The 27,888-nt window shown below is 34.5% G+C and overlaps 1 protein-coding gene across 1 annotated transcript in view; it reads right to left on the reverse strand.

Annotated features, from left to right (window-relative positions):
- The window catches only part of SPAG16 (sperm associated antigen 16), a 1,328,678-nt gene that overhangs the window by 655,731 nt on the left and 645,059 nt on the right, over positions 1–27,888 (reverse strand). Inside the window, exon 12 of the mRNA XM_074191443.1 lies at positions 7,540–7,725. Coding sequence (XP_074047544.1) covers positions 7,540–7,725 — 186 coding nt within the window. The remainder of the gene's footprint in view (positions 1–7,539; positions 7,726–27,888) is intronic.

Raw genomic sequence — 27,888 nt, forward strand, 5'->3', positions numbered from 1 at the left:
AAAATCTAATACATAGTAGATAGCTATTGCTAAGATTTTTTTCTTTTACTATTTCTGTTGATTTCAAAATGATATTGCTCACTGATAAACAGGTTAATAGAGGATACTATTGATCTTAACTATCAAATAAGGCAATTATCACAGAACTCATTTTTGATAGGATTGAACTATTTTAACAATTGAATCAATTTATTTCCCTAAATAAAGCAATAAGAATACTACTGCTGGTTCCTTCTAAATATAACTTTACAAACAAAGTAAAAGTAACATGGTTTGATAAAATTTCCCAATCCTAAGATGAAATACATATGTCCGCATTGATTAAAGCTATCAATTTTCATTAATTCAATAATGTAGATACTTAAAAAAAATAGAAATGTCTGCTAAAAGCTACTACTATTTTAAAAAGAAAGGGGGATGAGGCAAGCAGTTTAGGAAAATTATCCAGCACATTAACCAAGTCTGAAAGTATATGCAGCATTCTAAACTCATAGTCTCCTACCTCTAAAAAAAAAGATGTTAGGTGGAGAAAGGGAGGCTGTTCTTTTCATATATTCTCAGAAGCCAGATGTGATATTTATAAATTATACAATATTCAAATTTTTTGTTGAGTATAACATTATTTTCTTGGTGTTAAAATGTTCTCCAAGACATCCATCGACTCTGAACCAGAATAAATTTATAATATCTTTCAAAATTTTAGCTTTGATTATTCTTCTTATGAAAATATTACAAAAATTCTTTGTTAGCAATGGCCTTACAGATATAATCCAAGTCTCATGTGTTTGTCTTTCAAAGATCTAATACTTTGTTAGACATATAGTGTATGTTTCACAATTACTGATTCAATGAACAAGTAATTGCCAGGGTAAATAATCACTAATAACCATGGATGGGATGATCATAAAACCCTTTGAGATTTACAGTTCTTTACAGTTTTGGAAGAGAGTATAAAGAGAGGGGACCCTCCTGAATGGGATGAGAAGTTTTCATTCCCAGGTATAATGGTTTGCTGAAACTAGAGAACTAGGAAGGAAAGGAGAAATGGTAGCTGTCCTAGAGCAAAATACTGAGACTGAAATGGTCACGTTTATAGTTTCCTTCTATAAGACTGTGAGAGATGGCTTCCATCTAAATGGACAAACTTGGAGGTGTGGGTGATTGTGTGTGTTTTATTAAAATCACTGTCTCACAGGAACAGGAGTTCAGAAAGAAACACCAAAAGAGAGGAATGAATGGATCCTTGCCTTACTTTCATTTGCGTTGTCCTTAAATTTATTGTTATAAAGAATACATTTACTGGATTTTATATTATTTATCATAAACATCTGTGGTCAAGTCTGTCCTTAGATTCTTCAATGCCCCTTTGTCTGCAGCATGAGGATGCAAGGGGAGCTGCACAGAAGAGGCTGCTTTTTCCAAGCACAGGGTTGAAAAACTCAATTGGAAGCCTACTATGGGAGAGTTTTGTTCTTTAAATGGAGGAACAAGTATGTCCCATTTCATAACTACCATTCCTTAATGAAGGTGTTGAGCTAGATTACTGTAAGAAACCTCCCAGTTCTATGTTAAAGATTCAGAGTTCATCTGCGTTGGTTAATAATTTGTTAAAGCAATCAATACTTCAACCAGATTATCTTCTCCAAATTTAAGTTCACAAAGAAGCATAATACAAGTCAAGAGAACCATAGTTTTGTAACAAAATCATCTGAACGCTAGTTCCAGCTCTCCCCTTAACTAGTTGTCTAACCCTAAACAAGAAGCCTCTTTTCTCCAGGTCTCTGTTTTGCCTGGAAAATGAAGGGTTCAAAACTACTTTGTCTCTAGGGCTCCTTAAAGCTTCCTGTCAAGAATCTGAATGAATTTCTTTAAATACACAGCAAGATGACATATCAATACTTTACTTTTGAAATTCTTATTTGAGTATGCAGTATGATGTCAACAACATTTGGTTCTAATGCTGCAAAACCAATACACACACAAATGAATGACTATTGTAACTGCACTCCCACACCACCCTTACTTTCCAATAAACATCCACCTCAGGAGGTAGCTAAACAATGCATTACAAAAGTATCCAACATTACTAAAGATTCATATGGGCTAAAACACTCCATAAACATTTTCTGTAGAAGGCATTTGCTGACTAATTAATATGATTCTAGAACCAGGATCCAAGTTCTGTTTATATCCTCTATTACTTCAGCACTTCCATAAAACTTAGCTGCACAGTCTTTAGGCACAATCACACACTAGGGACTGATCCATTTCTGGAATAATGAAAGCATTCTGCCCCATCCTAGCAGCAATCAGTAAACTGGGCATGGGGGGAGATGTGGGCACCACAAAAGAGGTATTTATAATCGCCCTATTCTTCAACTTTTTTTAGTATATTCTGTGTTGCTAAAGAACATCCACACAGTGGTGTAAGAATGGGATAGTTGCTAAGTGTGCCTTTATATATATACATATGTGTGTGTGTGTGTGTGTCTTTGCATCTACAAAGTGATGAAGCATGAGATGAAACCCAATGCCTCTGAACTAAGTCTCAACCAAAGTTATGACTTAAAACTCTGCTGGAGGTCCAACATTAGAGTTGTATTTTGAGAAGGTATCCAAGACCAAAAAATATGCTTTGACTGTGACTTTGAAAAACATATTGACATCTACTCTAGAAAAAATCAATTCCTCAGTCAATACTTGTCCTCGGTCAATACTGGCATTTCTCCTCAGTAATGACAATGCATTGTCCTTGACACTGATGATGAGTCCTTGGCCTCTCAAAGCAAATTCAAGGTTTACAGGGTGTGTGACATCAATCAGGAGGATAGCTTGTCTGCTATATCCATATCTGTTTGGCATCAATGGGAAGACGTTATATGGATTTGAGTGTCATAAGAAATAACTGTCAAGTCAATGTTGTACTCTTGTGATGGTGACAAGAAGAACTGAGTTTTGAATAAATCTTTTTCAAGTAGAATATTCTATGTTTTATAACCTATATTTGTATTAAATATGCTGATTGAGTTTTTTCTTAAATTCCTTTTAATAACTGAAAAACTTATGCAATTTCCGTTTAATCCAATTCACTGCAATAATTCTTTCTCAAGCACTCATTTGCTGGACATTGTGCTATTCATTATGTTTGACAGTGATATAAAGACAAACCCAAAAGTATCTCTGATGCACAGAAACTTGCATTCAATTGAACAACGTATATGCAAAGAAAATATTATACATGTCTATGCATATATATCTTTAAATAGATAGATAGATAGATAGATAGATAGATAGATAGATAGATAGATAGATAGACAGATAGACAATGTGCAACATCAATATGTAATCAGGGGTGGAGCCAAGATGGCAGTGTGAAGCCAGCATTTCCTGGAAACTGCTTCCCCCAAAATCCCCAAAAGCCATCAAATTATGACTCTAGTCAAAATTTAGAGGGGCAAAAATCACACAAATTTTATAATTTTCCTAGTACATTTTCCTAGTACAAGATAACTTAGAAGTTCCATGGGAAAGGTGTATTTGACCAGGACTGGGAGTTGGAAAAAAGCCCCAGCCCCAGCACAGTGCAGTCCAGCCCAGGGCTCATCAGGAACAGTTTGAAGGGATGGTAAGAGAACCATGCTACACCAAAATGACTGCAGAGTGAGGAGTGCTGACCTCAGAACAACCCTGTGGAGAGAAACTGCAGTGGTAATTGGGGAAACCAGCCTGTACCTCCAGAGCACAGCCCACAGATGATAAGGGGGTCAGGGGAGACTGCAGAAATTTCTCGGGTCTCTCTGGGGCAGAACACTGCTGTTTTCCCACACTCAGATCCAGGTTGCAGTTTGAGCATCCATGATAAGATAGCAGGGATCCTCCTCACATTTCCAGGGCAGAGGGGAGCACCTGTGGCCATCTATATATCAAAGCACAGGCAAGAGAACATAAGACCTTGGAGGAATAAAGATCCCAGTGGGTTCCCCCCCCAAATAAAAATCCCCAAAGTCTTGGAAGTACAGTAAATTAGTCTTGGGCTGTGGAAATGAGTAAACAACAGAAAAAGAAGAATCTGACCATAGAAAATTACTTGGTCCCATGGAAGATAAAAACATGTACTCAGATGATGACAAAAACAGAAGCTTCCATATCCAATACCTCCAAGAGAAATAGAAAATATGCTCGGACTATGGATGAGCTCAAAAAAGACTTTGAAAAGCAATTAAAGGAGGTGGAGGAGAAAATGGGAGGAGAAATAAGAGTGATGCAGAAAAATCATGAAAACCAAAATCAAAAGCTTGGTGAAAGATATACAAAATATACTGAAGAAAATAATGTTACAAACCAGTTTAGGTCAAAGGGAAAAAGCAAAAGAAAAGGCAAATAAGAATGCCTTAAAAAGAAGAAGTGACTAGCTGGAAAAGGAGATAAAAAAAGCTCTTTAAACAAAATAATTCCTTCAAATGCACAATGGAAATAAAGAAAACTGATGACTTTGCAAGAAATGAGGAAGAAATAAAACTCTTCCAAAAAAAAGCCAAAACTTAGAAGGAAATGTGAAATATCTCATTGGAAAAATAACTGACCTTGAAAACAGATCCAGAAGAAATCATTTAAAAATTATTGGGCTACCTAAAAGTCATGACCAGGAAAAGAGCCTAGACTTCATTTTTCAATAAAAAAAAACATACAGCAAAATTGACCTGAGATACTAGGAGCAAAGGGGAAAGTAGAAATTGAGGGAATTCACTGGTCACCTCTTGAAAGAGATCCTAAAAGAAACATTTCCAGGAATTTTATAGCCAAATTCCAAAACTTGCAAGTCAAAGAGAAAATACTAAAAGGTTCCAGAAACAAACAATTCAACTACTGTGGCTCCATGGTCAGGATTACACAGGATCTGGCAGCATCTACATTAAGGGCTCATAAGGCTTGGAATATGATATTCCAGAAGGCATAAGATCTTGGTTTACCACCAAGAATTAACTTCCCAGCAAAACTGAATATCCTCTTTCAGGGGGGAAAATGGACTTTCAATGAGACAGGAGACTTTCAAAATTTCCTATTGAAACAACCAGAGCTGAATAGAAAGTTTGATGTCTAAGTACAGGACTTGAGTGAACCCTAGTGGGGTGGATGAGAAGGACTAACTATGAGGAACTTACTGATATTTAACCATTTGTATTCCTGCATAGGTAGAAGATACTGATAACTCATATGAACTTTCTCATTTATAAGAGCTGTTAGAAGGAGCATATCATAGACAGGGCACAGGAAGGAGCTGAATACAATGGTATAAAATAGTAAAAAGATGAAGCCAATGGGTGATAAAGGGAAGTACTGGGAAGAAGAGAAAGGAGAGGAAGAAGGAACTAAGATACTTCACATAAGCATCAAGAAAAAGCTTTTTCAATGGAGTGGAAGAGGGGAAGGCAAGGGGGAATGAGTGAACCCTCATTCTTATCAGAAATGGCTTAAAGAAGAAATAACATACACACTTAATAGGGCATAGAAATCTATCTTACCCTGGAGAAAAATGGGTGGGATAAAGGGGAATGTGGGGAGGGTACTCAGATACAACACACTTTTGGACAGGGACAGGATGAAAGGAGAGAGAGAATAGAATAAATGAGAGTGGAGAGGAGTAGAGTAGAGGGAAATACATCTAGTAATAGCAACTGTGCAAAAATATTGAAGCAACTTCCCCTGTGGATTTATGATAAAGAAGACAACTCACTACAGAGACAGAGTCATTGCAATCTGAACATAGACTGAAGTACTTTTTTTCCTCTCTCTCACTATTCTTGACCTTTCTCATCTTCTTGGGGGGGTTATATTTACTCTTATCACAAAATTATTATAATAATATAAAATAAACCTAAATTACCAACTGGGTCATAGAGAGTGATATAACTGATATAAAGTGAAGTGAGCAGAATCAGGAAAACATTATACACAGTATCAGAAACACTGTGTGATAATCAACTATGGAATGACATGGTTCTCAGCCACACAATGATCCAAGACTTCTTTCACAACTATGACTAGTATGGAAATCATAAACATGTAATCTATGTCAAATTGACAAAGGGAAGGGGGAAGGAAGAAAAAAATTTTGAACTCAGAACTTTGTAAAAATGAATACTAAAAATTGTTTTCTCATTGCAATTAGAAAGATAGATTTTTTAAAATAATCTTTTGATTTGGAACACTGTTCAAAAAATATGTGACATAATGTAAACTTGGGGAAAAATAACTCCCAATTCAAACTATCCTGGATTATTGTCTTCATTGTCAATAACAAATAATTTTTGGTCTATGAAAAAATTAATTAGGAACATCAAATATGGGAACTACTTTGATTCATGATAGATTTTTGTCAATTATACCCTTAAAATATTATGCCCTATTCTACCTCTTGAACTTTTCTAAAAGGAGGATGAGGAATGAAGCCATCACATCCCACAAAGTTCACTGGGGTCAAAAGCCCTTCAAATCTTGATTGACGATGGCCAATAACCTAATGCTGCTACTTCAAAAAGAAACAGAATCAGGCTCACTATCTTCAAAGCAATTTCATCAACTTCTTGGTTTTGGACCTTGAGCTATGCTTAGTCATTAGATTTTATGTACTCTGCTCTAGCACTGGCTCAGGTTTTTCTTGAATCTGGCTTTTCCCCCTTAGCATTCTGTTGATTCTTAGATTGAATTTGGATTAGATATCGATGAGTCTTCCCTGCTCAACTAAGCACTTTGCCTACCCTTTTCTATTCCTCCCTGTGTTCCCAGAGTTTCCTGACCTGGCAGTTCCTTTCTGAAGCCATGTCTCCTGCCCCCCCGAGTTAGACAAATTAGCAGCTTTGTAACCATTTCTATCTTTTGACTGCATCCAATGGCATTGCCATAACATATTAATGCTAAAATTAAAAGGGAGTCATCCAAGGCATTATCAAAATATATTATGTACAGAATTAAAACTGATAAAAATTCCAACGTCTTAGAATCATATAATTGGTAAGATGAAAGGGATTGGTGTTTTTAAGGCTCAGTAAAAGAAAATATATATATATATATATATATATATATATATGTATATATTGGTATTAACTTTACAATAAATCATTTATTTAAAAAAAGAATCGAACTCTATTAACACAATAACAGTTTTTACTTGCCTTTTCCTAACTATTCAAAATGTTCACTGAAAATGCATTAGATTGAGGAAATGGGCAACAATCAGTTTTATTAATATAAATAACATTTAAATCTGCCACTGGCTCTCCTTCCAAGGAGAAAAAATAAGTAGCAAAATAGCTACTCAATAAACCAGCTTTAGCCTTGTCAAATGGCTATAAATAAGGCTTCGAAACAAAATACATAGATATAGCAAAATACACTGGTAGACTGGAAAAGGAATTTCCAGCTGTCATTTGATCCCACTGCTTTTCCCTACCCCAACACCCCCAACACATCTCTTCAGAATATTCTCCTCATATTTGCTTGGTTCTGTGAGAAGTCAAAGTGTTGGAAAGCATCTCTTACCTATTGACATCCCAGACTTTGCTAGTTGTGTCCAGTGAGGAAGAAGCTATGAAATCTCCACAGGAATGCCATGTGCAGGACCAGACTGCATGGCTGTGTCCTCCCAAGGTCAGAATACAGTCCCCTTTGACCAGATCCCACAATTTCACTGTAGTATCTCCACTGGAAGTAGCCAACATGTTACCACTGTGAATAAGAATATACAAGAAAGAAATATTGGAATATATGCACATAGGATTCAAATAATTTTTAAAAGAAATGGCAATCTTCTTTTGTGAAAGTGAATTTTATTATTATCTAAATTCCTATATAGCTAAGTAGAAAAGTGGTCTGACTGATACAAAGGTACCCTACTAGAAAAGACATCAATAAAAAACTACTTATATACTGTGGGCAAAACATCACACAAGGGATTGTACATAATACAAAATTGTACAACACATTGACCTTGATCTCAAGAAGCTTGAAGATTAGAAAAAGAAATGTCTCACATACATACACACACACACACACACACACACACACACACACACACACACACATACACACAAAACTAAAATTCCACAGGTTATGGCCTCATATGACTGGTAAAAGTAAATGATGTAAGACTACACAAACAGGAAGATCAGTTCTTGCTGAGGTGATCAGCAAAGGTATCCTGAAAATGAAAGCATCAGTTTGAGTGTTGGAGAATTGTTCAAAAAACGGATGTGACAAAAATAATTTTCCACAATGTACATTCATGGCCATTTGGTTTCTGAGGATAGTTATTATTCATGGAGCCTGTCGTTGTTTGACCTCTGTCTCTTCGGCTCACAGTATGCCTTGGCTAAAAAAGACCAACTATATCTAGCAGGTTTAACTTTCTTCTATCGGCATTTTATAGCAGTATCTGAGAAATTAAATTAGTTCGTGTAACTCTTATTTTTTTTTCCTTGAAATGGAAATAATATTATTTGTTAGCTGTCCTTAAATTATCTTTAATTTTTGCAGGTCTCTTTTACTATACAGAGACCAAAGTTATGTGTATTAGTAGGGCAGCCTTTGACATCCATAGAACAGTCAGTTTCTATGACAAGATTTTGGAAGATTACCTATCCCCAAAACAGCACACCCACATATTAAGCTTATGTTTATAATTCTCTTAAGAAAGGGAAGATTTTTCAATAATTAATAGAAAGGTTAAATGTTCTCATGGAGGGCAGCTAGGTGGCATAGTGGATAAAGCACTGGCCCTGGAGTCAGGAGTATCTGGGTTCAAATCCGGTCTCAGACACTTAATAATTACCTAGCTGTGTGGTCTTGGGCAAGCCACTTAACCCCGTTTGCCTTGCAAAAACCTAAAAAAAAAAAGTTTTCATGGATTGATAATACAAATAGGTATGTGGTTGCTACCAGATCTTTTTCTACTATTAGGATTTAAAAATGCAGAAGATACTTTAGGACCCAAAAGGGAGAGAAGGGATATAGAGATGAGACAAAATGAATATACAAATAAGGACAGCTAAAGGAAGGAACTCAGATTTCTCCAGCTTCACAATTTATCCTTGGGAACAAAATTTCAGGATGATATTTAATAAGGGCAGTGAGAGATATACTTGGGACAAGATTCAGGGATAAAAATCAAAGACTTCCTGACTCTGAAAGGTGTCTAATCTATTAGCATGAATCAAATAAACATCAAGAAAATTGGAAAATTATTTATAATTTTGAGTGAGCAAAATGAATTCATGTCTTAGAAATGATACTTTCTCCCTGTATGACTAGGTCACTCCCAGGCCTTATTTTTCTCATTCATAAAGTGAGGACCTTAAACTAAGTGGCCTCTTAGGTTGCCTCTGTCTCAAAGCATGGCAAAATGTCTTTAAGACTCTCCTCCAGAAAGGAATCTTTGTATACTCAAGATTTTCAGTTAAATGCAATCATCATAGAAATTATCATTCAATAAAACTATGATTATTAAAATAGGTCAATATATTCATCTAAGGTGCTTACCACTTGCATAAAACTTAAACATTTTGCTTAAGTATAAGCTTAAGAATGTCCAAATGATAGAAAAAAATTCCTGTAGAGGATGAAGTCCCTCAAATACTTCTATTTGGATTTCACAGGTATAATTGATATCATATTACTTGCTTTCTCAATAGATAGGCGAGGAACTATAATGAAAGAAGACAATTCAGAACTCACAGTTTAAATCATGGTAGAAACAAATAACAAATTTATTTTTGAAAAAATACTACTATTTGGGGGGAATTGTGATAATACCCTGCCATTAAATAGGGACTTCTTGATGAAAATGATAAACATTCTAAATAAAGGTTCACCATTCGGGGGGGGGGAATACTAAATGGAAAAATAAAAATAACTATTGTCCAAACTATGATACAAGGTTTCTTGGCTAATTCATTGAATTAATACATATTAAATATATCTGGAATGAGTAATAAATATAATCAATGAGTTATGCCCAGAGGTAAATAAAAATAAAAAAGCAGATTAGAGTAAAGGGAGGAAGTTGTGCTGGATCTTTAATGATCCCAAGATGAACTTTTGTGCAAAGTCTATCTTTTTAATGAAAAATTTCCCTTCACTAGTTAAAACAGAAGTCCTGACCATAAGGAGGATTGGGGGAGAGAAAGATCAGAAAAAGCAAGTTGTGGACTGGTTATGTTATAAAAGTTAGGGATATAAGATAGATACTTTTAGTACTCCATTGTAATTTTAGAACTACAATGTAAACAAGCAAAAAGAAACCCTCTGTGGGGAGAATCTTTTGAAGAATGTAGACCATAATTGTGTAGAATGAGCAGATAGGGATCAGGCAACCTGTACTGCTGGAAGCCATACTCATACTGCAGACATATGTAAGTCAGAGTTTTTCATGATTTAATAATTAAATTTAACTAGAAGCATTTTTTTTTCTTGCTATATGTCATCTGGAGGAAGTTTCTGCAGCAAGTTGATATAAATATGACTTCACAGAGATCAAAATTCTTTATTGTTGTTATATAGTAAAGCAGAAGTAGTATGACATCATTTAAAAGGTTAGACCTCTCATGATGCTCAGCTGAGTCTTGGTCAATTATCTTTTTTTTTTAAAGCATTTGTAATGTACCATCTATCACATCACTAATAATATAAGAGAATGAAAGTTCAGAAGTATAGTGGAAGGAATGTGGATTGCCAATGCCATGGTTATGTGGATTCTAAGAGGAGAAAACTGCATGAACATGGTGGATCATGTACTTTGCATGCTCAGAACAATAGAGGACATTAGAATCCTATTATTCATTTTATGATGAAGCTGAATTTCTTTGAAGTTGAATGTATCTAATTCGTTCTAAGGGTAGTTTTCTAGTGATTTTTGTTTCAAGTACTAGCTAGCTACTAATGGTGTCTTGTGGAAGTGCTTGCTCATAGAAAAGGTCTCCTTGTTGGTGGATAGGAGGCAGCAAGTCATGGTAGAAAAAGAATTTGGAATCAGAGGTTTGGGGTTCAAATCCAAAGAATGAAAAGCCAGGATTAATGGTCTCTCTAAGGGCTCTTCCAGTTTCTCAACTCCTCTTCATTCAATGGTTTCCCTGCAGAACTGAATAGTGGGGAATCTTGAAATGCCACCATGTTCAAGGAATCCAAATCACAAGGGTTCCACAGTACAATGGAAAACCCTTGTGCAGACAGAAGAAGGCTGCAGTCCATTTCCAATGAGGTTGTGTGTCCACTTCTTACCTTTGTACCTCTGGGAAAATGAATTTTCATTTCTGGCACTCAAGTTTTCTCACTACTAAAATTAGGCAGATCATACTAGATTCCATCTAAGGATTCCTCTACCTCTAAATCTATGTTTCCTAGACATTGCTGTTTGTATGAGGGTTATTTCTTGGGCATCAAGGTCATGCAGTGGATAGAGCAACAGCCCTGAAGTCAGGACTTGAGTTCAAATCTCACTTTAGATACTTAATAATTACCTAGCTGTGTTACCTTGAGCAAGTCACGTAACCCTATTGCCTTGTGAAAACAAACAAAAAACAAAAAGATCTATTTCCTCTTTACAACTCGGTGATGTAGCTTCCTCATACTGGTAATTATGATAATTTACTCTTTACTCAAAACAATTTCAGAGAAAAAGTTTCAATTTTAGCTTTTCATGTCACTGGATTTTTCTTTATTTTAGCACTTTAGATAGTTTTAGGTATTTATTCAAGACAGATGATCAGGGAAGAAAGATCAGATGAAAAATACTCAAATGAGTTCTTCCACTATCCCCCCCCAACAATTTTAAAATAAAACCTCAAATTGAATTCTGTAGTGGCAAAGTGAACAAAAGGTCAGGGTAGGACATTTTTTCAAGCCCAAGGATGCTTAGAAGAGGTCAGTGCCAGTCTGTGACCTTGGCTAGAGGCTGACCTGTAGCTCCTGTGGATCGACCCCAGCTATGTGACTGGATGGCAAGGGAAGCCACAACTGAGGAGTCTGAAGCCAGAGATGGTGGGTAAAGGGACCTGTCAACTGAAGAGGAGAGAATAGGACTCCATGGGCTCACGCTAAAACACAGGTCAGGGACTGAGAGGAGCACTTTCTGAATTTGTTTGTGGAAATTTAAACCCTAATACACAGTCTATTTGTCTTTGGTGTATTTTAGCAAGGTGTATTTTTCTTGCTTTTATCTTATTAGTTCTATTTTTGCTTTTACTTTGTCCGAGGTGATGATTACAGCCACTTTTTTTTTTTACTTCAACTGAAGCATAATAGATTCTATGGCGGTCCCTTATTTTAATTCTGTGTGTTTCTTTGTGTTTCAATTGTGTTTCCTATAAATAAGACTTTGTTGTATTGTGATTTTTAATTCATTCTTCTTTCTGCTTCCATTATAATTGGTGAATTTATCACATTTTCATTCACAATGTTGATTACTATTTATTTCCCTCCAGTCTATTTTCCCCTGTTTATGCTTTTCACTCTCTTTTTCTCCTGTCTCTCCTCTTAATTTTTTTTTTGCTTCTGATTACCCCTTTCTCTTATAGGCACAAAATATACCCCTTTCAGATCATAATGAAATACAAATGACTTTGAATAAAAGACTTAGGAATCATTGAATAAAAGCTAATTAAAACTAAATAATCTAATCCTAAAGAATGAATGGGGGAAAGAGAGAGACTGGACAAGTTCATCTTCCTCCATCTTATACCTATGTGTATGTATGAGCTGCTCAGTCAGGGTGGGGGGGGGGTCCAAAAATAAGATGGGTCTCAACTGGTCAGGAAGAAAGAATAAAGCCTGAGGGAATGTCATGTCAGAATCTTGCTGAGGGAATGTATAATGGATAATGTGACAGGACAAGGACTATATATATATATATATATATATTGGAGAGAGAGAGAGAGAGAGAGAGAGAGAGAGAGAGAGAGAGAGAGAGAGAGAGAAGAGAGAGAAAGGGATTGGGATTGTGTCAAAAATTAAATTTCTGGTAAAGTTTTTCTCAGGATTAAAGAAGTGTTTATGTCAAGAAAAACCTTGCATTCCAAGGGTCCCAGGGCATCCCACTTTTACAATAAGACTGTTTTGTTAACTGAGTCACTGACCATGAGAGTCCTTCTTTTTCTAGTCCTAGGCAGTATGAAAGTCATCAGAATCTCTAAACTAAGAGGGTCTAGTAGCTTTTACCCTACCATCTGATGAGCGACATATTTTGAAAACATTCCATTTCTTTCTTTGTATCTGTTGTTAGGATAGATTTCCATGAATAGATTGTCCCCCTCCAAAGCCCAACCTATAGGCCAAAGGTGAAGAGAGTTAGGAAGAAGAGGGAGGGAAACTGCAGTTAGAAATTATATAAACCAAATTTGTTGTGCTTCATTGTGGCTCCCCGAATTATTTGAGTGTGTTCTCTCTCTCTCTCTCTAGAGAGAATAAATAAAAATTTTTCTTTTCCTCAAAAAAAAGAATGAATGGAGGGTGGTGAAGCCAAGATGTCAGTATAGAGGCAGGAATTCCCAGAAAATCTCTTCCAAAATATTCTAAATACCTTAAATTACAACTCTAATCAAATTCTAGAGCAGCAGCACCCATAGAGAGACAGGGTGAAAGAATTTCAGTCCAGATAACGTGGAAGATCTGTGGGAAGGCTCTGTTCCACCAGCATCAGAAGGGGCCACAGGATACAGCAAGGCCATGGCAGTGCCAGAGTGAATGAGCTCTAGCCTTCTAGGAACAGCCTGTGGGATTCCTGGATCCCTGGGGATGTCTGCACTTGTGGCAGCTAGAGCAGTTTCCAGACCTCCCACCCAGGGACAATGTGGAAGGTCAGTAGGAAAACTCTGCCAGAGGGAGCATGGAACCCAATGCAGCTCAAACCTCAGCCCAGAAACAGGCCTGCAGATTCACTCAACAGGGAGCTGCCTGGCAAGGAGCTGTCCAGCAAGATCCTGACAGCTGCTTCCACAGCCTTCCGTCCAGAGAAGGTAAGTGGGTGGGGGGAGACTCTCGAGGTCTGTCTACTATCCCTGGGGCAGGACTCTGCAGCTTTATCCATATTCATATCCAGGATGTAGTCTGGGGTCCCCCCCATTGACATCGCACAAGGACCTTCCCACCCCATCTCCAGGACAGAGGGGAGGGCTATGGTCATCCATAGTCCAGGAGAATGGTCAGAACCTCTCCTAAGACCTTGGAGAAATTGAGGTCCCTGGGGAGGCGTCCCAGAGACACTCAAAACCAGGGCACAGGCTGGGGAAATGAGTAAACAGAAGTAAAAGAATCTGCATAGACAACTGCTTTGGTCCCATGGAGAATCAAAACACACACTCAAAAGATAACAAAGTCAAAACTTCTGAACCCAAAGCTTCCAAAAAGAGGACTTGGTCTTAAGCTATGGAAGAGTTCAAAAAATATTTTGAAAATCAAATAAGGGAGATAGAAGAAAAATTTGGACTAGAAATGAGAGTGATGCTGGAAAAACATAAAATCAAGTCAGCATCATGGTAAAGGAGATACCAAAATATGTTAAAAAAAACAATGTGTTATAAACCAGTTTAGGTCCAACAGAAAAAGCAATCCAAAAGGCCAATGAGGAGAAGAATGCCTTCAAAAGCAGAATTGGTCAGATGTAAAAGGAGATAAGAAAACTTTCTGAAGAAAACAACTCCTTCAAATGTAGAAAGGAGCTAAAGGAAGCCAATGACTTTCAGAGGAATTAAGAAACAATAAAACAAAGCCAAAGGAAGGAAAAATTAGAAGAAAATGTGAAATATCTCATTGGGAAGACAACTGACCTGGAAAACAGATCCAGGAGAGATTAAATTTTAAAATTATTAGGCTGCCTGAAAGTCATGACCAGGAAAAGAGCCTAGGCTTCATTTTTCAAGAATATCTCCAAGAAAATTGCCCTGAGATCCTAGAAACAGAGGGCAAAATAGAAATTGAAGAAATCCATCAATCAACTCCTGAAAGAGATCCCAAAATAAAAACTCCCAGGAGTAATATAGCCAAATTTCTGAACTCTCAAGTCAAAGAGAAAACATTACAAACAATCACAAAGAAGCTATTGAAATATCATAGCACTACAGTCAGGGATACAAAGGATTTGGCATTATCTACATTAAGGGCTCAGAGGTCTTAGAATATGATATTCTGAAGGTAAAAGAGCTTGGATTACAACTGAGAATCAACTACCCAGAAAAACTGAGCATCTTCTTTCAGGGGAATAGATAAATTTTCAATGAAATAGGGAATTTTCAAACTTTCCTTTTGAAAAAAGCAGAGCTAAACAGAAAGTTTCATCTCCAAGTACAAGACTCAGGAGGAGCACAGAAAAGGTGGACAGGAATGGCAAATTATGAGGGATTTAATGATGCTGAACTGCATGTTTGCATGCATGGGAAGATGATACTGATAGCTCATATGAAACTTCTTATTTATTAGGGCGATTAGAAGGAACATATATAGACAAGGCACAGGAGAGAGCTGAATATGAAGGTATAATATATTGTAAAGATGGAGTTAATAAGTGAAAAGGGAATGTACTGGAGGAAAGGGAAAGCAGAGGTAGAATGAGGTGGTTATTTCACAATAGGAAAAAGCTTTTTTTTTTAAGGAAAAAAGCTTTTGCAATGGAGTAGAGGGAAAAGTTAAAGGGGAGCTTTCATTCTCATCAGAAATTGCTCAGAGAGGAAATAACATACATACTCAAAGGGGTATAGAAACCTATTTTACTCTGGACTAAAAATTAGAGGAAGGGGATGGGAGAAAGGGAACAGAGGGAGAGGTGGGAGTATGTAGATGATAGAAGAAAGGAAAGATCATGGGAGAAAGTACTCAGATACAACAAACTTCTCTTTTTTGTAGGGCAGTAGGGCTGGGTGACTTTCCTGGTATTGTATGACTGGATGATTATTAGGTGCCGGAGTCTGGATTTGGGTTTGGTGCTTCCTGGCTCCAGAGTCAGTGCTCTGTCCACTGCATCACTTGGCTGACCCACAACACACTTTTGTGAAGGGATAAAGGGAAAAGAGATAAAGAATAGAATAAATGGGAGTGTGTGGAGGAATAGATGGAGGAAAATTCAGTTAATAACAGCAACTATGGGAAAAGAATTGAAGTTTCTTCTCTAACAGACTTATAAAAAAGAATGTGATCCATCCCAGAGACAGAGCTGAATTTATTTGAACACAGACTGAAGCATAATTTTCTTTCTTTTTCCTCTTACTTTATTTTGCATGAAGTTTCTCTAACTTTGTTTGGGAAAGAAGCATGGTGCTTACTTTTACAAGACTATTTTTGTAATTGTAAATAAATAAATGATTTTAAAAAATAATGAATAAAAGAACAAATCATAAAGTTTTCAATAATGTCATTAAACATAATTATAGTATGAGACAACATACCAAAATTTATGGGTTACAACTAATGTTGTACTGAGGGGAAATTTTATATTTCTAAATATGTAAACAATTATGGAGAAAAAGAAAATATCAGTGAATCAGATATTCAACTAATAAGAAATTAGAAAAAGGACAAATTTGAAATCCTAAAGTAAAGATCAAAATTAAAATTCTAAAAATCAAAAGAATGATTAATGAAATTGAAATAAAAAACCTAGAACTATTAGCTAAAACTAAGACCTGATCTTAAAAAAATTAAAATTGATAAACCATTGGTTGATTTAGTTAAAAAAGGAAACAGAAAACTAAAATCTCAGTATCAAAAATGAAAAGAGTGATTGTAGCATTAAGATGAAATTAAACAAATTATTAGAAGCTATTTTCCCCTATTATATACCAGGAAAGTTTATACTATAAGTCAAAAGAATGAATATTCACAAAAACATAAATTGCTCAAATTAACAGAGAGGAAATAGAAATCTTAAATAACCCTTTTCAGAAAAAGAAATTGAATGCCATAATATGTGCTCCCTAAGAAAAATTCCTAGGACAAGATGGAATTACAAATTAATTCTTTTTTGGAGGGGAGGCAATGGGGTTAAAGTAACTTGCCCAAGGTCACACAGTTAGGTAATTATTAAGTGTTTGATTCTGGATTTGAACTTAGTTCTTCCTGACTCCAGGACTTGTGTTCTATCCACCACCTAGCTATCCTTACAAATGAATTCTACAAAACATTAAAGGAAGAATAAATTCCAAAGCCATATAAATTATCTGAAAATACAAAGATAAAGAAGGAGTTCTTCCAATATCATTTTATGATGCAAATATGGCTTTGACACTTCAACTAGGGAGAGCAGAAATAAAGAAAACTATTGACCATATTCCCTAGAGAATATTTGTGCAAAAATTTTAAATAAAATAATTATAAGATTATGGCAATATATCAAAGAACTATTCAATGTGACCAGTAAGGCCAATTCAATATTTTAGAAAAAAATATAAGCACAAATGATAAAACAAATATAAAAACAATAATCTTATGATTATCTCAATAGATGTAGAAAAATCTTTTTTGAAAGTTTTGAAAATCTAGAAATAAATGAAGCCTTTCTTGCATAATCTGTATGAAGATAACTTGATGCCTTCCAATTAAGAATAGGAGTGAAGCAAGTATGTACACTATCACCACTATTATGCAGTACTGTATTAGAAATGCTAGCCACAGCAATACCACAAGAAAAAAAATGAAAAAAAAAATAAAATGGCAATAAGGAAATATGATGATACAATTTAGAAAACTCTTGAGAATCAACTAAGAAACAATGAATAATTTTTAAAAGTTGCTGTACATAAAACAAACCCACAAAAATCTCCAGCACTTCTATATATTAGTAACAAAGTCCAGTAGCAAGAAAAAGAAATAAAAAATTCCATCTAAATAAAGGCAGTAAAATAAAGTATCTGGATGTCTACTAGTCAAGACAAGTCCAGGGACGATAGAAACAAAATTGTAAAATATTTTTTTCCAAACAAATAAGCAGATATAAACAACTGGAGAAATACTATTTTTTCACAGCATGGATCAGTGAAGGTTGTGACAGGAGTTTGGGTGTATAAATGAGTTATTAACTTACAAGGACAGGTGCATATTCATGTTTTTGCATCTACTTTTTCCAGGGAAGTAGCAATATGGGCAGATGTATGTATTAGAAAGATCAATTAGAGCCTCTTTGTAAAGAATGTGTGTGTGTGTGTGTGTGTGTGTGTGTGTGTGTGTGTGTGTGTTAAAGCAGGATTTGTCTTAAAAAAAGTGAAGCTAGTTTACATTTATTGTTATGAGGTAATACTATGTTTGCACTGGACATGGAAAAGGGGAAGTCAATTAATTTTACTGAATGAATAATATATATATAATATATTGAATACATAGAATATTTAGGATAATTGGCTCTGGTGTAAAATTGAAATATTATTCAGAATAAATTTTTCTTCTTTAAGAATGAATTTTTAGAAAACTAATGCAAAATTTTTAAATAAAATAATTGTGGGGGCGGCTAGGTGGCACAGTGGATAAAGCACCAGCCCTGGAGTCAGGAGTACCTGGGTTCAAATCCAGTCTCAGACACTTAATAATTACCTAGCCAAGTGGCCTTGGGCAAGCCACTTAACCCCATTTGCCTTGAAAAAAAAACCTAAATAAAATAATTGCAAAGAGATTATGGCAATATATCTAAAAGACTATCCACTATGACCAAGTGGCATCTATATTTGGACTATAAGGCCGGTTCAATATTTAAGAAAAATTATAAGTATTGATCACATCAAATAAAAAAATATGATTATCTCAATAGATGCAGAAGTATAAATTTTTCTCTTTTTTCTACTCACTTCATGTTTCACTTCACTTCATGCAAATATTTCTATATTCCTTTGAAATTCCTCTTCCTTTTATCTTAGGGAATACTAACAATTGATTATATTCATATATTGTATATTGTTCAGCTACTCCTCAACTGATGGCCATTCTGTAGTTTTAAGTTATTTGCTATGACAAAAATTGCTTCTGTCAATATTTTTTCAATGTGGTCCTTTTCTCATTCTTTGATATCTTTGGAGCATAGTAACATTTTAGGCATAGTGTCAAATAGCTTTCCAAAATGAATAATTTTGATAGACTTAAAAGATCAATAAAATGAACATTTGCAATTCCAGAGAAGCATTGATAACAAATCATACCCATCTCCTGACAAAAGTGAGGGATTCAATATGTAGAATGAGGCATATATTTTTTTTAACATGGTTAATGTAGAAATTTATTTTACTTGGATATATATATATATATATATATACATATATATATATATATATATATATATATATGGTTACAAATATTTTATTTTTTTCTAACATTGAGGAAAAGGAGAGAGGGAAAGAAAAATAAATGTTTGCTTATTGTAAAAAGATTTTTTAAAAGTTAAAGAACTGAATTGAAACTTTTTGGTCAAATAATCTTTTGTTAAAGTAAGTAGAATTTTGACACTTTCTTAAGAAGAGAATCTAAAACTATATTTATAGATTCAAAACACACATTACTCTTCTGAATTTCTGAAAATGAAGCTTTATCCCAGTAGGGTTCATACTTTGTGCTAATAGCTTAAAGATTATTCAAATCATGATTTAATTACTCCAGCAAGTCCATATTATTTATGAACTTATGCTTGCAACAAGAGCTAAAGGAAGGAGAATAAGGAAATTCCTGCTAATTATGAAGTATATATCTGTAACTAACTCTCTCATTAATACAATTTTTCAATATGGTTGTTGTCATTAGGAGTTGGGTAAGTGCATTTCATAAAATAGCTTAGTTCTAAAATTATCAGCTCAGGGACTTCATACTGTTGTTTCAGAATCCTGGACTCAAAGCAATTTGTTCAGTCTTGATTATATTTTCCTGGATTCCATGTGACTGTTGAGAAAAATGTGTAACTGCTCATGGCTAGCAAAACAAACTAAACCAAAAAATAACATTCTTGACTTAATTTTTTAATACAGGAAACACAAATTGTTATCTTTATACTCCTTGTTTCCATGTCATCTACTAGGCAAAACCCACTTTTATTCACTTCCTGTTATTTTTGATTGGTAGGTTGATACCAATCTGACTTCCCTTGGCATTTACCTCACTTATGTCTCCCAGTTTTCTTCCAAGAGTCTTCATTCATTTCCTCCACAGCCTTACATTTCACCTTCAGATCCCTGAATTTAACCATTATCATTTGTTATATTTTCTTATAGCTTTAACTCCTGGTTTTGTAATAGCTGCATTTCTGACACATAATTTACGTGTACTCAAAACTGCTTAAAATATATCAAACAATAAAAATAATGTGGTTTCAAAGCAAACCGAATAAGTCATTAGTTTTCTGTTTAGTGGACATATCCATAAGAAACAATATGAATGATTCTTTTGAATAGTTGTTTGGAGGATGGGTATCAAAAATACAATGTAGTTGGAAAGAACAATAAAGCAATTGAAATTATATTTGGTGAAATTTTAATGCCCAAGTTTGATCCTAGAAGAACTATGAGTGCCTTTGATAATAAAGAGGATGGGCACCCTTATCTTTCAACAAAATTTCAAATAATAACTTTGACACAACAAATCTTGGATTTACATCTTCTTGTAAAGATACCTGTAAAATGTACTTCTAGAAAAAAAGATACTTCTAGTAAGTTCTATATATGATGTCATATTATCAAAGGATTTGTTCTACAGTTACAAATAATGAGGAGAATTTGTCAAACAGAATAGGAAAATAAGTCAAAGGTTGTAAGGATAGAATGAAAAAACATCAGGGACATTTAGAAAGAGAGAAAATTATTTTAAATCATCAAAATTCAAGGATAAATTATAGATAAGAATAGATTTAATTTTGTATATTGCTACAAATACTTAGCATCCAAAGAAAACTGACAGTGTATGATGGCTTTTTGATATAGAATATTTTGTTTGGATCAATAGCTAGAAGCTTTTTATCAAAAGGTGACTAAAATAGTGAAATATATTGCAAAAAGAATTAATAACCATACAAAATAATGCTAAAACTCTAATAATAAGAGAAATATCAAATAAAATAATTCACACACAAACACACACACACAAATTACAAAGATGAATGAATTGCATTAAATGGGACACTCTGTTGTATTGTTCATCAAACTACTGTGAAAAGCAGTTGGAGGGCATGATATGAAGAAAATGAATACAATATTCAAACTTTTAGATCCAGAGATTTCATAGTTAAGCATATATCTCAAGGAGGCCACAAATAAAAAGAAAGTGCTCATATATTCAAAAAATACTTCAAGCATCACTTCTTTTTGTAGTAAATAACAGGGGAAAATAAAATGTATATGGAGAACATGAATAAGCAGTTGAAAAGTGAAAACAGTATATACAAGAAAATAATGTGCACAAAGTATACAATGTAGATGGGAAGAACAATAAAGCAACTGAAATTAAATTTTGTGAAATAGTAATGACCAAGTTTGATCCCAGAAGAGCTATAGAACCTCCTTCCCTTCTATATTAAGGGAAGAAATTATGGTTATAGAAGATTTTAAGACTTTGTCATGTGTTGAGTTCATTTGTTTTACTGAACTTTTTTGTCTCTTTTACTCTTTACAAGGAATGGCTTACTGGGAAGGAGAAAGTGGTAAGATAATTTTGGAAATGTAATGATGTTAAAACTTTTTAAAAATTATTTAAAACTAATAATTCAAGTGAATTATAACTGTACTCTACATATTGCTTAATTCTTTTTATCTATATGAGTCATAACAAAAGATATTATTATCTACATATTTTCCTTACACAATAGATATTTTCATTCATTTTTACTGAACTTTATAAATGCAAAATGAAATGATTATTTCCATATAGATGAGTGTATATGGAAATTCTCATTTTATACATACATGTAGAACATATATGCATAGTACATATAAAGAATATAGAAAACATGCATGTATGAGTATAAAACAGAAGATTATATACATAGCTCTACAATGACCATTTTGCTTTTTCTATATGTACATATATGTATATATGTGTGATATTATATGTAAGAGATTCACCATGTAGCCATTAATGCTTTCCTTCCTACTAGTCCATACTTCTTTTGTATTTTGTCTATCATCTGTGAATTTAAAATATATGTGATTCCATGATCTTCATTTCTTTTCTTTCCTTCCCTCCCTCCCTCCCTCCCTCCCTCCCTCCCTCCCTTCCTTCCTTCCTTCCTTCCTTCCTTCCTTCCTTCCTTCCTTCCTTCCTTCCTTCCTTCCTTCCTTCCTTCCTTCCCTCATGACTAAAAAAAGATCCTATAATTCATTGTAGGCTCTTTTCATCTTTGCTTGGTCTCTTAACTTGAATAGGCTTAATGGTAGTAATAATGGGTCCAAAATCACAATTTAATGACTTTTAGGACACGATTCCAGTTTAAATAGCAATAAATTTTGGCATTCTTGAAACTGTTCCTCCATTTCATATTACAGTCTCCACACATGAATTTTCAACTCACAGTTCTGTGTAGCTTTATACTTTAACAAGACATTTTCCTGTAGACACTGAATATTGTCTTTTAAAATAGTAAAGATTACATTGACTATAATTTGAATTATACTAAGAGCATTTTAGGTGAAAGCAAGGTAAATTTATAATCAGGTGTACAAATATAAAAGATCCTTTTTAATTCAAGCTTGGCTATTGACTACTAATTCTGAATATCTTTGGGCAAGTTATTTGACCTTTCTGGCTCTCATTTTCCTCCACTGGGGAATTGTCTGAACAACTTCTAAAGTCCCTTTTAACCTAGATCTTTGATAATCTAATTATATTGTAAAAGGGGGGAGGGGAAGCAGAGGGTTAGAACCCTTTCTGCCTTTCTTGGGAAAATGTCACTGTTGTATTAACCAGTTGTTTTGATATGATACTCTATCCATGTTTCTTGACAATGGAGAAGGAAGTTCAAATCTGCATCTGGGCAATCTGGGATATCCACTTACATATGGCCATACGTTTAATGGAACTATTTGAATTAATGAATAAACTAACATTACCATTCTAAAAATCTTCATTTGCAAAGCACTTTAAAATATCTGACACCACAGGCTTCTGAAGAAATCAAATAAAACTCTTTTCTTACAGGAAATGTGATGCACTCTACTTTGTTAAGGAGTAATAGTGCAATTATATTTTGCTGATCTGAAATGATTTTAAGGGAAAAGTCATAATATAAATGTCTTAGATAATTTTTTTAATATATGAATAATGTTTAGGACAGTTTGGAGAACATTCAGCATATTTAATGGAAGAATGATACCAAAAGGGCACTTTAGAAATTTTAAGTAATATTCACATTTTACAAGTTGTAGATTATAGCAAAAGATTAAGAGATGACTTACTGTGATTAGCCAAATTTATTAGGGGATGTAGGAAAAAAAGAGTAAGAAAATGTTTTAAATTCCAATATGGACAGGAGAGTAATTTAATTTAGTCATATATTGTTGCAGAAGACAGGTTGACAACAGAGAGACCAAAGACCTGTCTTAATTTCAACGTTTACAAACAGTTTGCTCAGCTCTGTTATAGAGACAAAAATATTTATGGAAACTAGCCAGGATCATTAGTAGAAAAACACTTTGCAAACATTAAAATAGCATATAAGTATGTTATTATCATCATTATATGAAGGAGTAAAGGGGCACTTTGACTTGATATCATTAGATATGATATGAGAAGCCTTTTTATAGCAATGATTTCAAACATTTTGACTGAAATTAATGATACAGTAGACTTTCAGAAATAGTAATTATAAATTTCCTTTACAGAAATGTTTATAATTCTTCTAAAGATTGGTCCTTCAAAGTGAACAATTATTCTTTCATTTTTTGTATTGTCTCACAATAATAAAGTCAGAGATTTGGCTTGAGGAAAAGTACCAACTTTTTCACTTGTTCCCTCAATCCTGAAAATGCTGTCCACTTTTTTTAGAAAAGAATTTAACTTTTCAACTTTGTTCCAAGATTAAGGCCTATTATCTATTATAAGTGCTGCTATTATAAAAGGTGGCTTGTGTCATCTCAGACATTTAATCTACCTTCATTGAGTGTCAGTGACCTCATCAGCAAAATTAAGGGGTCTAGATGATCCCTTAGGATCCTTCTAGCTATACTCCAATGATCCTACTGTGTTCTGATTTCAGAGATAAAATATAGATAAAGAGGAAGCAATATATCTAATGGGATATTCAAATTCCCTTTATTAATTTAGGATAAATTAATTAAAGACAAAATCCATGATCCATGCCTTTAATACATACATCAATGTAGAAATATGTTCTAAGAAGCAAGGTGACTTGGACTCCAGTTTTAGTTGGTTGATTCTTGTCCTTTGTTATCAAAGAAGACCAAAAATGCCATCACTATCTTGGGACAATTTACAGTGTCAAATCAGACCAATATGAACTCAGAATGTTCTACAACAGATTTCGCAAAACAGTCCAAGTGAACACTTGGGATGGTTACTCAAAACTTACATATCTCAAATTTCTTTGAGCTACTTCAATTCTGCCTTCCTCACAGAGTGCAGCACCCTCAATGATGATGGCACACTATGCTGAGTGGTCCTGTACCAAGGTCTCACATGCTGTATAATCAATTCTGAAGTCCTTCAGGGTGTCTAGGTATCACTTTTTTCTATATGAATGGTTGTGAATGTTTGCCCTGTGTGAGTTCTCCATAAAATACTATTTTGGCCAAGGTCTGGCATTCTAACATGTCCAGCCCATCTTAGTTGTGCTCTCTGTAGTAATGTTGGAATTCCAGGTAGTTTAGCTCAAGAAAGGACCTCAATGGGGTGGCTGGGTGGCACAGTGGATAGAGTGCCAGCCCTGGAGTCAGGAGTACCTGAGTTCAAATCTAGCCTCAGACACTTAATAATTACCTAACCATGTGGCCTTGGGTAAGCCACTTAACCCCATTTGCCTTGCCAAAGAAAAAAAGCACCTAAGAAAAGACCTCAGTATCTGGTACCTTCTCCAACCAGGTGATCTTCAGAATCTTCCTAAGACAATTTAAATGGAAGTGGTTCCCTTTCCTGGCATGGAACTGGTAGACTGTCCAGGTTCCACAGGCATATAGTAATGAGATCAGCCCAATGGCTCTGTAGACTTGCTATTTGGTAGTTAGTCTAATACCTCTTCTCTCCCATACTTTCTTTCGGAGTTTCCAAAATACTGAGCTAGCTCTGGCAGTGTGTGTGTCAACTTCATTGTCAATGTGTGCCTCCTTTGAAAGGACACTGCCAAAGTAAGTGAACTTTTCCACAGTACTCAAAACTTCTCCCTTTGCTGTAATTGATGGTTCCACATGTAGATGGTGTAGTGCTGGCTGATGGAGCACCTGAGTTTTTTTGGTGTCAATTGTTAGACCAAATTGAGCACAAGCAGCAGAGAATTGATCCATACTTTGTTCCATTTCAGCTTCAGAGGCTGCAGTTTTAACTTCTCCAGTAGAGTGAGGTGTCCTAGGCAAGGCATTCAAATTTCTTTGCCTCAACTTATTTGATGATAGTATCTTCCATCCTACTAGAAAATCTCAAAATGGATAAGGATTTTCCAATTTTACACAACTTCTAGATCAACTTCTGCTCAAATTGTAAAGATTCTCTCCAATATATAACTGTACATTATATAACATTATATATCTCTCTAATATATAACTTCAATAAAATCTGTTTAAAGACCTCTAATGAAAAGGAACTGGGGTTTTCAATTTATATTTCATTTTTTCAATTACATATTATGAAAGTTTTTTACATTCATGCACTTGCATATTTATAAGTAACATATTTTTCTACAACCCTCCACCCCTCAGAAGGAGTCTGGGATGTATGTACAGGTGCATTTGTATTTAACATGTTTACATATTAGTCATTTTTTGTATAAGGAATTAGGACTAAGGGAAAATAAAAATAAAAAACATGAGATAGGAAGGAAGAACATAAGATACATTTTTAAAAAGTGAACAGTTTATTAATTCATATTCTGGGGTTTTAATTTTATTTTGTATTTTTTTTTTCCTCTGAATGAGCATGGTGTTGTCCATAACAAGTCCCCAGGGTTGTCTTAGCTCTCTGAACTTCTAATAACATCTGCATCCACCAAGATTGATCAAATCACAATTCTGTTGTTAATGTGTACAAAGTTTCTTGGTTGGGCTCCTTTTGTTCAGCATAAGTTCCTGTAATTCTTTCATGCTTCTCTAAAGCAATCCTCCAAGGAGGCACACATTGAAAATAAGATTGATACACATTGCCAGAGCTAGCTCAGTATTTGGAAGACTCCGAAAGAAAGAGTGAGAGAGAAGAGGTATTAGACTGACTACCAAACAGAAAGTCTACAGAGTTGTTGTGCTGATCTCATTGCTATATGCCTGTGAAATTAATTCCGATTCTTTGCCACTACAAAAAGAGCTGCTGTAAGTATTTGCAAATATGTGTGACTTTCCCCTCTTTGTAATATTTCTTTTGCATAAAAATCTAATACTAGTATTTCTGGGTCAAAGGGTATGAACAGTTTTGTTGATCTTTGGGCATAGTTCCATATTACTCTGCAGAATGTTTGGATTAGTTCACAACTCCACCAACAATGCATTAATGTCCTAATCTTCCCACAACCTCTCCAACATTGATCATTTTCTCTTTTTGTCATCTTAGCCAATCTGATAGATGTGAAGTGATACCTGATAGTTGTTTTAATTTGCATTTCTCTAATCAGTAATGATTTGAAACATTTTTTCACATGATTATGCACGCACACACACACACACACACACACACACACAGCTTTAATTTCTTCATTTGAAACTGCCTATACATAACTGTTGACCATTTATCAATTAAGGAATGATTTGTAATATTATGAATTTGATTCAGTTCTCTATATATTTTAGAAATGAGATCTTTAAAAGAAGTCTTAGCCATGAAAATTGTTACCTGGCTTTCTATTTTCCTTCTACACAAGACTGCATTGGTTTTATTAGGGCAAAAACATTTAAATTTAATATAGTCAAAATTATCCATTTTGAAATTTATAATGTATGCTATTTTTTGGTTTGGTCATAAATTTCTCCCATAAATATGCTAGAGTATTTCTTGATCTATTAATTAGTCTAGGATATCATCTTTTATCTCTAAATCCTATACCCATTTTAATCTTAATTTAGTAGAGGGTATGAGTTGTGGGTCTTAGCCTAGTTTTTGCCATACTATTTTCCAGTTTTCCCAGTTTGTGCTAAATAGTGAGCTCTTATCCCAGAAGTTAATGTCTTTGGATTTCTTAAACATTAGATTACTGCATTCATTTACTACTATTTCTTTTGTATCTGTCCTATTTTTATCTGATCCATTATTTCTTTTATTAATTCTTAACCAGTACCAGGAAAATTTTGATGACTGCCACTTTATAGTTTTAGACCTGGTGCAACCAGGAAACCTTTCTTTTGTATTGTTTTCCCATTAATTCCCTTGATATTCCTGACCTTTTGTTTCTCCAGATTAATTTTGTTACTATTTTTGCTAGCTCTATAAAATAGTTTCTTGGTACTTTATTATTTCACCCTTGATCTTATTGGAAATACTTCTGGTTTATCTCCATTACATTTAATGTTTTCTGATAAGGAACTCTTTACCCTTTATACCAGAATATTTAAATTATAAGTAGTTCCAGGGTAAGGGATTATTTTCCCTGTCTATTGAATTGAAATTTCCCTGCCCATAACTTTTAGCTTTTAGCTTCCTACAGTCTAGTAGAACAACTCCATTCCTTTTTCCATATAGCAATAAATCAAATACTTGAAGACAAAAACTATAGTGTTGGTGATGCAGAGAATTATGAATGGA

Source organism: Macrotis lagotis, chromosome 6 (assembly GCF_037893015.1).
Source record: "Macrotis lagotis isolate mMagLag1 chromosome 6, bilby.v1.9.chrom.fasta, whole genome shotgun sequence".
In the NCBI taxonomy this organism is placed as follows: Eukaryota; Metazoa; Chordata; class Mammalia; order Peramelemorphia; family Peramelidae; genus Macrotis; species Macrotis lagotis.